Source organism: Mastigoproctus giganteus, chromosome 9 (genome assembly GCF_048544385.1).
Source record: "Mastigoproctus giganteus isolate SK-2022 chromosome 9, ASM4854438v1, whole genome shotgun sequence".
Lineage (NCBI taxonomy): Eukaryota > Metazoa > Arthropoda > Arachnida > Uropygi > Thelyphonidae > Mastigoproctus > Mastigoproctus giganteus.
The window spans coordinates 20,925,838-20,940,954 of NC_143583.1; the positions used below are offsets into that span (position 1 = coordinate 20,925,838).

Below are 15,117 nucleotides of genomic sequence, written 5' to 3' on the forward strand. Positions count from 1 at the left end.
CTATATATATATATATATATATATATATATATATATATATATATATATATATATATATATAGAATTATATTCATATATTTTTACAATATAGTAGATATTGTTGGGATTTTGGGCCAGACCCGTTAGCAATGAAATTATTTGGGTATTTACAAAAGTCGCTCAAAAAATTTACTTTAGTAGTAAAGAAAGAAAGAAAGAATGAACATAGCCTAATTTGTATACATTTTTTTTCTCAGTATATGTCCATTCAGTTCAATGCATTACCTCCATTTTGAGGCAAAGAGGAAATACCTGGGGGATGGAGGCAGTTCACAGCTTCTTTGAAATTGTCATCATTTGAAATCAATACCCATCAGGTATTTCTTCAGATTTCCAAAGTGGAAATGATTATTGGATTGGGGAAGGGGGGGCATATGGATTGTAGGACAGGGATTTAACCCCAATAATCTGAAATCTCTCAGAGCAGCAGTCACGATGAAGAAGAAAAATATCTCTTCATTTTCTCTCTTCCTTTTTGGCCCCTTCTTAAATTTTTGAGAAGAGTAGCATAGGCATTTCAGCGCTTGTTTTCTTATGTGACATATCTGTCAAACAAATTCTTTCCGTATCCCAAAAAAAGGTAGCTGTGATCTTTCAGAGGGTTGGGTCCTGAATTTTTTGAACAGTGTTTGATCCATGGTGTTTCCTTTGCATGAATTCCTGTTTTGTTTCTGGATCCCAGTGATGATCCACATTTCATCACCAATTACAATTCTGGAAAGGAACCAACCCTTGTGGATCTGCATTATGCATTTGTAAATTTTCCTCACAAATTTGAGCCCTGCACTGTTTCTGAAGAGGTGTGAGCATTCTTGTGACATCCATTGACATCTGACTTTTGACACTGTCAAGTGTTCATGGGGGATGGTCAGTTCTGATCCCTCAGAAGTATTACATTTCTTTGGTAATCACTTTTCTATCCTGTATAACAAGGGCTTCAGTTTTTTAGCATATTTCTGGAGTTGTCACTTCCATTGGTCACCTTTAGCGGGGATTATCTTTTATGAATTCTTGACCCCCATTTATACTAATGAGACTTTTTTTTTTTTTTTTTTGTATTCAGCAGGGTTAGCATCACCATATGCATTTTTCATGCATTTGGGAATAACTTTTGGTCCATTCCCTTTTGTTAAAAATTTGATGGCCATTGGGCTATAAATTCATAACATCTGTGTTTTCCTTTGGGTTCAGCTGTACCTCTGCAAATAAGATGTAGACACTTATGAGAGAATGATGAAACTACATTTTTATTTATATATATATATATATATATATATATATGAAGCACATTTAGTTGTGGTAGATTGGTGGCCTCTTGTATGGGGTATACCCAAGGCCTGACTGATATTTGCAGGTGTCTCCCCTTTTTTGGAGTGCTTAATTATGTTAGTTTTTGCATCTGTTGTTATGATTCTACTTCTCTTAAAGCAGAAACATCTCTAGCACTATTTTCTCATAGGCAATTTCCAATGTCACACTGGTATAACATAGACTGAGTCAGGGCTTTTCAAAAAATTTTTTGGCTATGAAATCCTTTTGCAGAAATGCATCTTCCGGTGAACCCTGATATCTTTAAAAATAATAATTAATAATAAATTAAAAACAGTAATACATGTGTGCAAAGTAATTTTAAAAAATTACTGATAAAAAGTAACATTTGCAGAATCTTCTTGGATCCCTTTGCAGAATAAGCTTTGAAAAATAGTGCTGTAGATATCTCTAAATCTTGAATATTTCTTAATCCATACTAGAGCATTATTGGTATATCCCAAAAATCTTTATTCTCTGACTTTTTTTTTCTATATTATATGCTCTACTTTCATGGGGGGGAAGCAAACATTGAAAGATTGTAAAATCGTCTTTCATTAAAGCCAGGCCTGTGATACTGTCCAGTCAGTTCAACTTGCTCTGCATATGAAAATGAACAGCCATGATTCACAGGGCATAGTAGAAGAAATGGGATATATAAATTAAATATTTGTGTGAAGTTTGTACTTATGCCCAAGGATTAATACATAAGTTCCTTACCATTAGTTATATACTTTACCAGTGTACTTCATAGTTGCTAATTTTTCATTTAAAAGTTTATATAAAGTATTTAGTGGTATAACTTTACTGATGAACTAAAAGTTTTTAAAACTTTTTTTTATAGCCTATTACAATGATATAGTTGTCGGAGCAGTATGTTGTCGTATTGATACTTCGGAAAACTCTCGGAGATTATATATTATGACACTAGGTTGTTTGGCTCCTTATCGTCGCCTAGGAATTGGTAAGAGTGAGGTGGTTTTTTTTTGTTTTTTGCTTTCAGTATTTGTCTGTTTTTTTGTTTTTTTTTAATTGATCTAGGCATCAGGGTGGTAGAAAATGAAAAAGACCTGGGAGTAATGGTGCATTCAGATATGAAGTTCTCTGAGCAGTGATGCAGATGGCTGCCAGGACAGCTTAATGGACTTTGCCAATGATAGACAAGAATTTTGCTAGCAGGGATAAGGAATTGATTATTCCATTATATAAGGCAGTGGTCAGGCTACATCTTGAGGTATGAAGGCTTCATTTTAGGAAGGATGTGGAGCTGCTGAAACGAGTTCAAAGAAGGGCAGCAAGGTTGGTAAGTGGAACAAAGATGTTCTTAGCAGCGTGTGGAGACTAGGCACCTGTGAGGTTATCTGATTGAGGTGTTTAAGGTCTGAGCAACAGGAAGTTCTCATCAGCATTGAGCAAGCTCAATGCTGACGAAAACTTCCTGTTGTTCAGACCACACACACATGGAGGTTAATAGCTTAAATTCAAGAACGAACTAGGCAAAATATTGAAGGGAATGGATTAGTGAAATGGAAGGCGTCTTTTTTTTTTTTTTTTTTTTTTTTTTTAGCTGATGCTGTATAAGCTTGCTTGTTTTCTGTAAGACTAATCAAAAGTGATGGCATTTTGCATTCCAGCCATAACTAAATAGCCTTGGTGTGAGAAGTTTAATCTTGACTGTTCTTGTAGTTACCAGCTACCCAGAATAAAATAAATTTCAACTACATTAAGATAACAAAAAATAGACTAGTCTATGGCAGCTACAATATACAGTTGAACTTCCCTATAACAAATTCGATAAATCCAGCGAAAAAATTCTTTATAGAGAAATTTCGTTATACAGAGAATATCTTTTTTTATTAGAAATTGTTATTTAACTAGAAAATGAAAATGAATCTACATTTATTTTTAATGTATTTTATTTCAAAAACACTTATTTAAATTACCTTTACGCAATTTTCGCTTGTAAGTATCACAAATTAAAATCTAATTTTTGTTTGCACAGTACAATTAAAAAATGTCTGATTCTCAAAGAAAACCTCACATTTGTTCAGAGCATTAAAAACATTATCAGGAACATTTTCACAAAACTGTAGACCCATACGAACTGTTTTAAAAGCGTTAATCATTTCTTCACGAGTTTGGTTTTCTACTGGTTGTTCTGATGCGTCTTCAGCGTCATCGTTAATTTCTTCGTGATCACGGTCACGTTTAACACTGTTCAGCAGTATTTCATCTTCAATTTGGATGTTCTGTTGTAGTCAGATCTTGATCTACATAAACATAATTATCCAGTGTTGTTTCATTTTCGATGTTTCCGGACGATTCTAATAATGTCCAAAAGTTTTTCAGTTGTGAAAAGGGCAGTTCCTCTTGTTTGTCTAGTTGTTGTTCGACTTCTGTATTCAATGCAAATCCCGCTTTTGAATAGGGTATTCAGTGACAAAGTTTGGAACTGTCCAAACTTTTGCCAGTTCAGAGATGCAATCTCTAAGGTTAATTATAACCTTAGAGATTATAATTCTAACCTCCAAGTTTCTATTTTCTGATAATGCATTAACAAGCTTCATTATTATTCTCTTTCAATAATGAAATTTAATTTTTAATAATGCCTTGGTCCATTGGCTGGAATTTTGATGTCATGTTTGGTGGTAAAAACAACAACTTCACACTTTTAAGTTTGGCAGAAATACTGGCAGGATGTGTGCTGGACAGTTGTCAGTTACCAACACGATTTTCCTTTTTTCTTTTGTTATACACTTGTCTAGTTTTAATATCCAGTCTTCAAAAATATCACTTTTCATCCATGCTTTTTTATTAAAGGTGTAGTCAACGTCCAAAGATTTTGTGCCTCTAAAACATCTTGGGTTTTTGATTTTCCGATGACTAAAAGTCTTAATTTTCACTTCCTGTCATATTTGCTCCAACTAGCACAGTGATTCTTTCTTTGCTTTGCTTTCCGCCAAAACACTTATCATCCTTAAAAGCAAGTGTTCTATTCAGTAAACATTTAAAGAATAAACCCATTTCATCAGCATTAAAAACATCCTTAGGTTCATGTTCTTCCAAAATCTTCTTTAAGGTATTGTTCCTCCAACTGTTGCAATCTTCACTTACATTAACACTTTCTCCACAAATAACCTTTTCCACAATTCTGTAGCGCTTCTTAAATTTATCTAGCCACCCAATGCTCACATTAAATTCTGTATGTCCCAGGGACTATGCAAATTTCAGAGTTTGTTGCATAATTATTGGACCTGATATTGGTATATTCTTTTCACGTATCATTTTTTTTTTTTTTTTTTATGAAACCCCCAAACACGAAAGGTATCAAAACCTATAGTACTTAGTACCATGCATGGGTTGAAGGAGAAGTATAGGGGAGGGGGATGCCGGAAACTTTGCTCTAGAGACTAAACGTGGGTTTCACCACTTCAAGCCTCCAATAAGCAAAGTGGTGGTATTTCACCGGGTGATGAAAGTCATCTACCACCTACTAAATTTGCACCCATTTTAAAACAGCTTTATCAACATCGTCATATATACATAACTTAATTCGCTTTTTGTCTGCTCCTCCTTCAATTGCATTTAAAATTGATTCTAGATTTTTTAAAATCGTAGAAAAGCTGCTTGCAGGTATGCCATATTTATTCGCAATATCTTTTTTTCTTAAAACCTTGGTCAATACCATGAAGAATCTTTACTTTATCATTAATACTTAAACACTTTCTCTTCAGCATTGTTTCCGCAAATGTAAAAATTACTGGACTGCTGCTCTTGCTGATACATACACTGCAAACTTCGCTGCACTGGCCATATAGAATTGTTAGTACCGCCTACTCAATGACGTTCGCTTGCCAATTCAACAGTATCATCACGTGACCTTTGCTATCAATCACTTTGAAGAAATATACAACTTTCATTCATATATACACGAAAGAAAATTTATGGTTAATGTATGCTGTATGTTACTTTTCAGAAAAAAAAAAAATACAAGAGCATATAGCCTATGTGATTGATGACAAATTGTTCTAAAAGAACAAAATTCAAAAAAAAAAAAAAAAAATTCATGAACACCATCTACTGGGAGTCCAGTTAGATGAGAACGGACATATCATATAATGATTGACAGGAAGGTCACATGGTACGGTTGCGGTGAAAAGCGAATGTCACTCAGTAGTAGATTTTATTGCTTTTAGCTGGTTTTTTTTTTTTTTTTTTAATTGTATTTTAATGAGCCTGCTGTTTTGTTTTATTCTGCACAAGTGACTACAAGAACATTGAGTTTTTAGTTCAAGGAACCAAAATACATCCATTTTGATTTAAATGGATTCAAAGTATCCAATACAAGTTCAGAACATGTTGGTACTAATTAAAAGAAATTTTTAGTAAGATACTCTTATTAACATTGCAGAATTTTTGTAATTCTCATTTAAATTATTATTACCTTTGTTGTGGTAAGCATTCATGCATAGACAGCTAGCATATTAATTTAGTCAATATGAGGAAGTTAACAATTGTGCCAAAAGAAATTCAGAAATTCATACATAACACGATTGCTAAGTTTTGTTTTTGCCACCATAACAGTCATGCAACTTGGGCGAGGTGTACATTAAAACAAGTGCAGTGCTGTTTATCATGTATAGTGGTAGATACCTGAGAGAGAGAGTGTGTTCATGTCTTTTTGCAATATCATTTGTAGTTGTAATCTGTCGCTTGTAATCCATGCAAAAAAGGTGACATTTCTCCTTTAAAAATATTAGAGGTACTTATTAACAGTGCAGTCCAGGGACATTTAGATAGATATGGCGTTGTTAAGGGTAAATCATGCTTGACTAACTTAGTAGGCTATTTTGTCACAGTTACTCATCAGCTGGATTTAGGGAACAGTTTCAATATACAGTAGAATGTCTGTTATCCAGAACGTCAGTTATCCAAAATAATTTGAAAGGCTGATCTTTTTTTTTTTTTATACATGGTAGTACAGTAAGTGCTGGTTATAGTGGTCATGTTTGCAGATTGAATTTTGTTATAATAAGCGAAAGATCGAGTTTACTATCCGTTTATAACAGATTGTACAAAAAGCCGAATAAACTGAAAACTGCAAATTGTTTTATGGTTGTAATCCCTAGAATTCTATGTGACCTTCAGAAATGTGCTTTAAAAATATATCAAAGTGACTACTGGGTTTTCTCTGAAACCATGAGTGAATTTCAGATTAGTTTAGCTCCAGATTCGGTAAGAATAATATCAGCCCGAAATTGTGCGATTTATTATTTTTCTCAATTTTTTGCAGTAAAATGTGAATGACAAGAAAACACGTAGTTTTTACATTGCAGCAAAAAACAGAAATTGTTAATAGAATTAGAAAAGGTGAAAATTTAGGAGATCTCTCCAAAGAGTATATTGTGGGGACTTCAACAATTTACGACATCAAGAAAAATTCCAATGCTATAACAGAATTTGTGTCGATTATGGATAGTGAAGAAGGATCTAGCAGGAAAAAGACGATATCGAAACCTGAAAATGCCGATTTAGAGTCGACTTCATTATCATTTTTTATTTTTATTATTTTTTTTTCTTCAGAAGCAAAGTTTAGGATACCAGTGTCTGACCCAATGTTATATGAAAAAGCATTGGATTTTAATCGAAAATTAAGAGGTAATGAAGATTTCAAGGCAAGCACAAGTTGGCTGAAAAACTTTAAACTGAGACACGGTGCAAAGGGTACTGGGAAAGTTTTGCAATACAGCTTTGTTTATTTAATTTTTTCAAAGTAATTTCCTCTACATTCAATACACCTCTCCATCCTCCGAAACCAATCTTTAAACCAGTTCTGCCAAGTTTCACTAAGGAGTAAAGCACACTCATTGTCCCAAGCCTGTAGAAGGTCTTCATCACTGGAAAACCGCCTCCCTTTTAGCTTCATTTTCACATGCAGGAACAGTGCAGAGTCGCAGGGAGCAAGGTCTGGACTGTAGGGAGGGTGCTCGAGAAGTTTCAGTCCTGTCGTGGTCAAATATTCGGTGCAGGCTTTGGCGCGGTGAGCTCTAGCATTATCTTGATGGAGATACCAGGTGTCCATTCTTGACTTTGGCCGCAGGTTCTTCATAGATCCAATGACTTTAGGCAGGCATTGTTCAGTATACCACTTAGCTGTGACTGTCATCTGCGTGTCCAAAATGACACGTTCCACAATTCCACTTGATTTGAAAAATACAGCTATCATTTTCTTCTTTACAGATCGGGATTTTCTGACAATTACGGGTGTGTCGTCATCATCAAAGACCCAAACTTTGTTTTGAGCCTTGGTCGGCAGATCGTAATAGTACAGCCAAGTCTCGTCACCTGTCGCGATGTTGTTCACATACCAAGATTGTCCCTTATCAAACTTTTTTAACATCTCCCAGCACCAAGTCACACGTCGTGTCATCTGCTCTTCAGTCAGTTGATGCAGCACCCAGAGAGAACAAAGTTTCTTCACGTGCAAATGATCTTGCAGAATCGAACGAATTGCTGGTGCATTTAGGCCCAAAGTATCCTCTATCTGTTGGTAGGTCACTCGCCTGTTTTCGTCAAGCATTTTCCTCACAGCAGTAACGTTTTCCTCCGTAACTGACGTTCGTGGCCTTCCCGGCCTCTCAGAATCCTCCAGAGTGAAATTTCCCCTTTGGAATTCTCTATACCACCTGAATATCGTTGTATGATGTGGACAATCATCATCTAGTGTAAGAGTCATTTCTTCTAAGCACTGGTCTATGGTTAAACCACGCACGAAATTATACCGCAAAACTGTCCTTATCTCATTTCGTGACCACGATGCCATCGCAAGCACTTTACACTCTCACTACTAATGAATAACTGAGCCCATCGACTTGGTGCGGCGGCTACTATGCACGTATGAACATGTCTCAACATGCAGCAACAAGCAGCTTCCTGTGATTCATTGTTGCGTCATATTGCAAAACTTTCCTAGTACCCTTTGTATGTGTGAACTATAGATATTCAAGGCAAGAAACTATCTGCAGACGAATTGGCAGTGGTGTCCTTTAAAAGTAAGTTTGCTTTAGTTATAGCAGATTAAAAGAAAGAAACATAATGTTGATGAGACAGGCCTGTTGCGAAAAGCATTACTGAGAAAAACCCTAGCCAGTAAAAGTGAAATGCCTATACCAGGTTTTAAGATGAGAAGATAGTGAGTTACAATTGCTATGTATGGAAATGTCATTGGAATGCACAGATTCTGTGCCCGTTATCGGTAAGTCGAAAAACCCGAGCACATTTAAAAATCTTTCTAATTTTCCTGTTTTGTATAAAAATCATAAAAATGCCTTGATGGATGTTTGTTTTTTGAGATTAATTTATAATTTTTTTTATTTAATTAAATAATTAGATTAAATTTATTTAATCTTACCAGAAAATTTTCCCGTTTGATTATCCTGAAAATGTAGCTACTGGAAGAGGTCTGACATCAGTTATTCCAGATAACTGATGCTCTACTGTAGTTTATTTGAATTTTAGCAAAGCATTTGACTCTGTCCCTATGAGAGGTTACTGTATAAGCTTGAACAGGTTGGGATTACTGGTAAAATTTTAAGATGGATTGCTTGGTGGCTGCAGGGCAGAATTCAGGAGTTTGTGATTAATGGATATTCTTCAGATTGGTGTAACATCAGGAGTGGGGTCCTTCAAGCATCAGTTCTTGGACCATTGTTTCTCATTTTCATAAATAACGTCGACGAAGGTATAGAAGGCGTGAAGTCAAAATTTGCAATGACAGAAATATTGAACGAGTCGTTAATGATAGGTGCCAAGCAGCTCTCCTTCAAGATGACTTGAAAGTATGGAGACCTCATTTAAAAAAAGACATTGAGCTTCTTGAAGGGGGTCCAAAAATGGGCAGTTCAAATTGTGAGGTTGACAGATAAAGAATTTTGCAGATAAAGGAACCACTAGGTGGCAGTGATCAGTGTACTGATGTGGGATTTACTTAAAGATATAATTACCATCAGGGGTAAAGGAAAGGGTTTTTTCTTCCATAAAGGTGAGTACAGTGGTCTTGGACAGTTTTTAAATTCTGTACAGTGGGATCAACTGACGATGTTACCCACAGTAAATTCTAAGTGGGAAGCATTCAAGGAATTAATTGTGGAAGCTACCAAAAGTTTCATACCTATTGTGCAAGGTTTAAGCCTAAATGGTTATCAAATGAACTAATGAGACTCGTGACAGAGAAAAAAAATGCATAGGATGTATATAAATTATCAGGCGACACAGAAGCCTATGGGAGATATAAGCTAATCTGTAATCAAGTCACAAAGGAGGTTAGGGAGACAAAGGCAGATTATGAGAAATCTTTGGCAAAGAATGCTAAGAAAAACAGCAAAGATTTCTTTACTTATAAACTCTAAAAGGAATGGGATGAATCCACTTGTTATCGATTGTTCGACTGTTGATGATCCTGCTCATATAGTAAACAAACTGAATGAGTATTTTACATCTACATTCACACATGAGGAGTTATTAAAGTTTGAAAATGGCAGAAGGTTATCAAATTATAACAGGGTGCTTAATGATTTTGTAATAACTGAGAGCAAAGTGGAGGAGAAATTGTTGAAGTTAAACATAAGAAAGGCACCTGGGGTGGATGGGATCTATCCAGTTATATTAAAGGAGCCGGCAAAGGAAGTAAGCAAACCCTTAGCCATAATTATGAGAGCATCCTTAGATGAAGGGGAGGTCCCCACGGACTGGAGATGTGCAAATGTATCCCCAATTTGAAAAGAGGGATCGAAGGGTGACACGAGTAATTACTGACCAGTTAGTTTAACTTCTGTTCTGGGTAAGATAATGGAGTCACTAGTTGAAGATAATCATTGCAGGATCATCTAGACAAGACTGCAGCAATAATTCAGACACAGCATGGGTTTGTTAAGGGAAAGTCTTGTCTGGCAAATTTGATTGATTATTATGATGTGGTTACAAAGGAACTGGATGCAAAAAATAATTTTGATATCATATACAGTAAACCCCCGCTATTCACGGTCGCTGATTTAATATAAAATGAAACCTAAAAAAATGTGAATTTTAAAGCGCCGTGAACATTTTCCACCATAAAAAAACATAGGCTTGGCTAAAATTATCTTTCCCTGTCAAAACAGCGCTCAGTGGGTGGGGGAAGAGGGGTGACAAAATCGTGGGCGTGGATGTTTCTTGCTAATCCTTGTTCATTATGTGTTATGCGTTTGTCCCGGAAGATTTCGTTTGCTTTTAATTTATATGCTTATAAATTGAATAAATTTATCAATTTATAAATTGATGTGCTTACAAAAGTGATAAATCTACTGTTTTGCAGTGTAAAACAGACTTTTTCAAGTGTGTTAACGGAAGAAAGTGACTTTATTGTGGACAAGTTCTTTCTAACCCGTACAAAAATATGGCTACGAATAACAAGGGAAATGTGAAAAGATCAAAGAAGGTGATGACATTAGCGAATAAAATTGAGTTATTAGACAAAATTTCTAATGGTGAAAGTGTCTTCTCAGTGGCAAAACATTATAAAATCAATGAGTCAATGGTACGATCAATCAAAAAATCGGAAGAAAAAATCTGCCGTAGTGTCCGTGAAAACACGCTAATTGCTTCAAATATTTGCTCTGTAACTAGTGATGTTAAATTAGGAAAAATGGAAAAAGCTTTAAATCTGTGAATAGAAGACCAAACTCAATAAAATTTCTTTAAGTTCACTCATCATTCGTGAAAAGGCAAAACTCCTTTATCAACACTTTAGCGAAACTGGTGATAGCACTGGCGGGATAAGTTTTTTAGTTAACAAAGGCACTAGTTTGAAATATTTGTTTGAAATTTCTAATAAATATTGCATTTAATATTAAATTGTATCTTATTTTCATTTCGATGCCATATGCTTGCATTTCGCTATGTACTATCTATGTACATAGTCATATTATGAAGGTACATATAATACATACATAGACAAAATTTTAGACTAGTTTTTCTTATATATTTCATACTTTGGAATGGAACCCCTTTATTACTATGGGAGCCATAACTCAGTATTCGCGTTTTCGGCATTCACAGCATTTCTCAGGAATGTAACCCCCGAGAATAGCGGGGGTTTACTGTACTTGGATTTCAGGAAAGCTTTTGACACTGTTGCGCATTGAAGACTACTGTACAAATTAGAGCAGAATGGTATTAAGGGTAAGTTGCTACAATGGATAAAAAGATGGTTGAGTGGGAGAAGACAGGGGTGGTAATCAATGGGTGCTGCTCTTCGTGGACTAATGCTATTAGTGGAGTCCCACAGGGTTTAGTGTTTGTTCCACTGCTGTTGTTTTGTATATTTATCAATGATATTGATGAAGGTATATCAGGCTTAGTGTCGAAGTTTGCAGATGACACAAAGGTTGGCAGGGTTGTTAAAGTAATGTCGGTGTGCTACTGCAACAGGATCTAGAAAATCTGGGCAGATGGGCTGAGAAGTGGCAACTGAAGTTTAACCTTGACAAATTGACAAAAATGAAAAAGACCTGGGAGTAATTGTGCAGTCAGATATGAAATTTTCTGAGCAGCGCAGACAGGCTGCCAGGTCAGGTCATGGGGTTTTGTCAATGATATATAGGAATTTTGCTATCAGGGAAAAGGAGGTGATTGTCCCTCTGTATAAGGCAATGGTCAGACCACGCCTTGAATATTGCGTACAGGTCTGGAGGCCTCATTTTAGGAAGGATGTAGATTTGCTTGAGCGTGTATAGAGAAGGGCAACAAGATTGGTGAGTGTAATGAAGGGATCTTCTTACCAAGAGAGGCTTAAGTTCTGCAAATTGCAATGGCTGAAAACTAGGCGCCTGTGCGGTGATGTGATTGAGGTGTATAAGACCTTGAGTGGGTTGAGCACGTTGAATTCTGATAGGATTTTTCCACTTGTTCAGATTATGAACCTAAGGGGGCATAAATTCAAATTAAGGAAAGACAGATATAGAATAGTGGCACCTCCGTAGCCAGGTGGGAAGGAGCAGCAGTGTGTAGCACACGCTTCTTGATTAGACTGGGGTTCGAGGCCGTCACCACCAAATACGGAGGATGTGGAAAGGTCAGGGAATGACCACCGCATATTCCCGGAGCAATATGGCCTTAGTTGCTAATGCTCCTAAAAACCAAATAACAACAATATAGAATAGATGTGCAGAAATTTGCCTTTAGCCAGCGGGTGGTTAATTGCTGGAACAAACTTCCATCTGCGTTGTGGAAGTTGATAGGTTAAATAAATTTAAGGAGGAACTGGACAAACATTTAGAGGGAATGGCTGTGAATTTTTTTTTGGCTGATGCTGCATAAGGAAAGACTGTGGGCTATGGAGTTTGTTAACCAGGCACCTCATTGAGGTTTAGAAGGCTCTGAGAGGGATTAGTAAAATGAATGAAGGTAAAATTATCGCTGTTATAAAGAATTCCAGAACTATGGGTCATAAATTCAAATTATGGGGCTTGAGGTTTAGATTAAATTGTAGAAAGTTTTCTTTTAGCCAGCGAGTCATTTATTGCTGGAACAGGTTGCTCTTGCAGGTAGTTGAGGCTGACAGTTTGAATAATTCAAAGGTCCACTGAATAGTTTACCTGTATGAGGGAGAAGTGTATAATTTGCATTTCCTTATCTACTTTTTTTTTTCTTTTTTTTTTTTTTTTACCTGCTAGTGCAAAAAAAAGCCTGTGGCTTCCTTGCATTGTGGTGAATATTATTACTTTTATTTTATTTTTTTTTATGTATTATTGCTTTCAGTAAATTTTGTAACTAAGAGGAATGCTCTCTCTCTCTCTCTCTCTCTCTCTCTCTCTCTCTCTCTCTCTCTCTCTCTCTCTCTCTCTCTCTCTCTCTCTCTCTCTCTCTTTCTTTTGTACATGTAAATAAGTTGGTTACTATTTATGGAAAAGATTAACCATGTTAGATGCATAAAAAATAAAATATAAGCAGCAGTAAACTAAAGTAAATAACACAACAAAAAAAAAACAGATCAGATGATTTTCAAGACAGAAAAACTGTTCTATTCAAATATGCAGGTTTTTTATATATGTTCATCCTTTTAACTTGGATTATCAAAATGGTAATGAAAATTAACAAAAGTCTCCTGAAGCAACATTTTGATTAATCTCTTCCATAAATATGACCAGCTTACTTTAACAGCAGTAGTTTAGTGCTGTGTTATAAAGTTTACTGAATGAGCTGCTGTGCTAAAAGGGTTATCTTTATTATTATTATTATTATTTATTTATTTATTTATTTTTTTTTTTTTTTGCAGTGATTAAAAGATTAACACATTTGCAAGTGTCCTTTATGTTTGTTTTGGGGCACTGGAACAAGTAGGCACTACTTTTTAGTAAATGGATTTTATCTGTGAAGGTTTTTGGTTATTTGAGGAGCATTAGCAACTAAGGCCATATTGCTCCGGGGATATGCGGTGGTCATTCTCTGACCTTTCCACATCCTCCATATTTGGTGGGCACGGGCTCGAACCCCAGTCTAATCTGTGAAGGGCATCACTCCAAATAATGCTGGCATCCTCTTGTTTGGGGCATTTTAATGTCAACAAATGCATTTGAACAAGATCCAGAATCCACATCACTGGAATAGAATTCTATTTCAGTATCAGATGACATATTATAAAGAGCTCATTCAATATCATCAGCTTCAACATACTGTCCATTGCTGTTCTTTTTCAGTCCTGATGTCCAAGGCTGTGGATCTATTATAACAACCCTTTAGGTTAAAATTTTACAGGAAAAACACATTTTACACAATTTTATCAGCAGACACACTAGGAATGTTTTGTTTTTCACAAACCAAAGAATTGTTGCCTCCGTAGCCAGGTGGGCAGGAGCAGCAGTGCGTAGTACACACTTCTTGATTAGACTGGGGTTCGAGCCCATGACCACCAAATACGGAGGATGCGGAAAGGTCAGGGAATGACCACCGCATATCCCCGGAGCAATATGGCCTTAGTTGCTAATGCTCCTAAAAAAAAACCAAAGAATTAAAATTCTGCAAGCATAAACTTCAAAAAATGTATCTCTTTTTCTTGTGAAAAATACTAAATTAGATAAAATAACTTCAACGTAAGCAAAGAACATAAATTATGAACCAAGTGTCCAGTTTTTATAGCACTCTCTGGGCAGTGCAATTGACTCTAAGCAAAATCACAGCCATAATGGAATAGCCCATGGTTCAATCAGTGTACCAGTATTACTCAGTTCCTCATTTCATGTACCTTTCATTTTTACAGTGTTCATTTATTGACTGCAATTGAATGGACATGTATTTGCATTAAGGCAGTTAATTTGGACACAAGTTTGCATTCTGGCAGCAAATTTGTTAAACAGTAAATAACATCCTACAAAATATGATTATGCTCTCTTCAGAAGGTATATGCAGCTATACATAAACAACACAGTGAATGTTTTGCAAAAACAAATCTCAGAAAAATTTTTTATCGTGTTCAAGAAATTGAAAAAGATTCCATATTTCATATAAATTCTCCAATATGAAAGAATTTTTTTATTTGAAAGACTTTATCATTCTCGCTAAAATTGAGTGCATACATGCAGATACTTAAATGCATAGCACAGCATTGAGAAATCTTGCATTTTGCTTCATTAGCAATTACTGTTTTCTCCTCCCCACACACACACACACACAGTATAAACATGTGCATCTGTAATTCTGCACACAGTTCTTGTGGAAGCGAATAGAAATGTAAAA

The 15,117-nt window shown here is 35.7% G+C and overlaps 1 protein-coding gene across 1 annotated transcript in view; it reads left to right on the top strand.

Annotated features, from left to right (window-relative positions):
• san (Probable N-acetyltransferase san) overlaps positions 1–15,117 on the top strand; it is a 91,536-nt gene that overhangs the window by 57,718 nt on the left and 18,701 nt on the right. Inside the window, exon 3 of the mRNA XM_090381214.1 lies at positions 2,192–2,311. Coding sequence (XP_090237340.1) covers positions 2,192–2,311 — 120 coding nt within the window. The remainder of the gene's footprint in view (positions 1–2,191; positions 2,312–15,117) is intronic.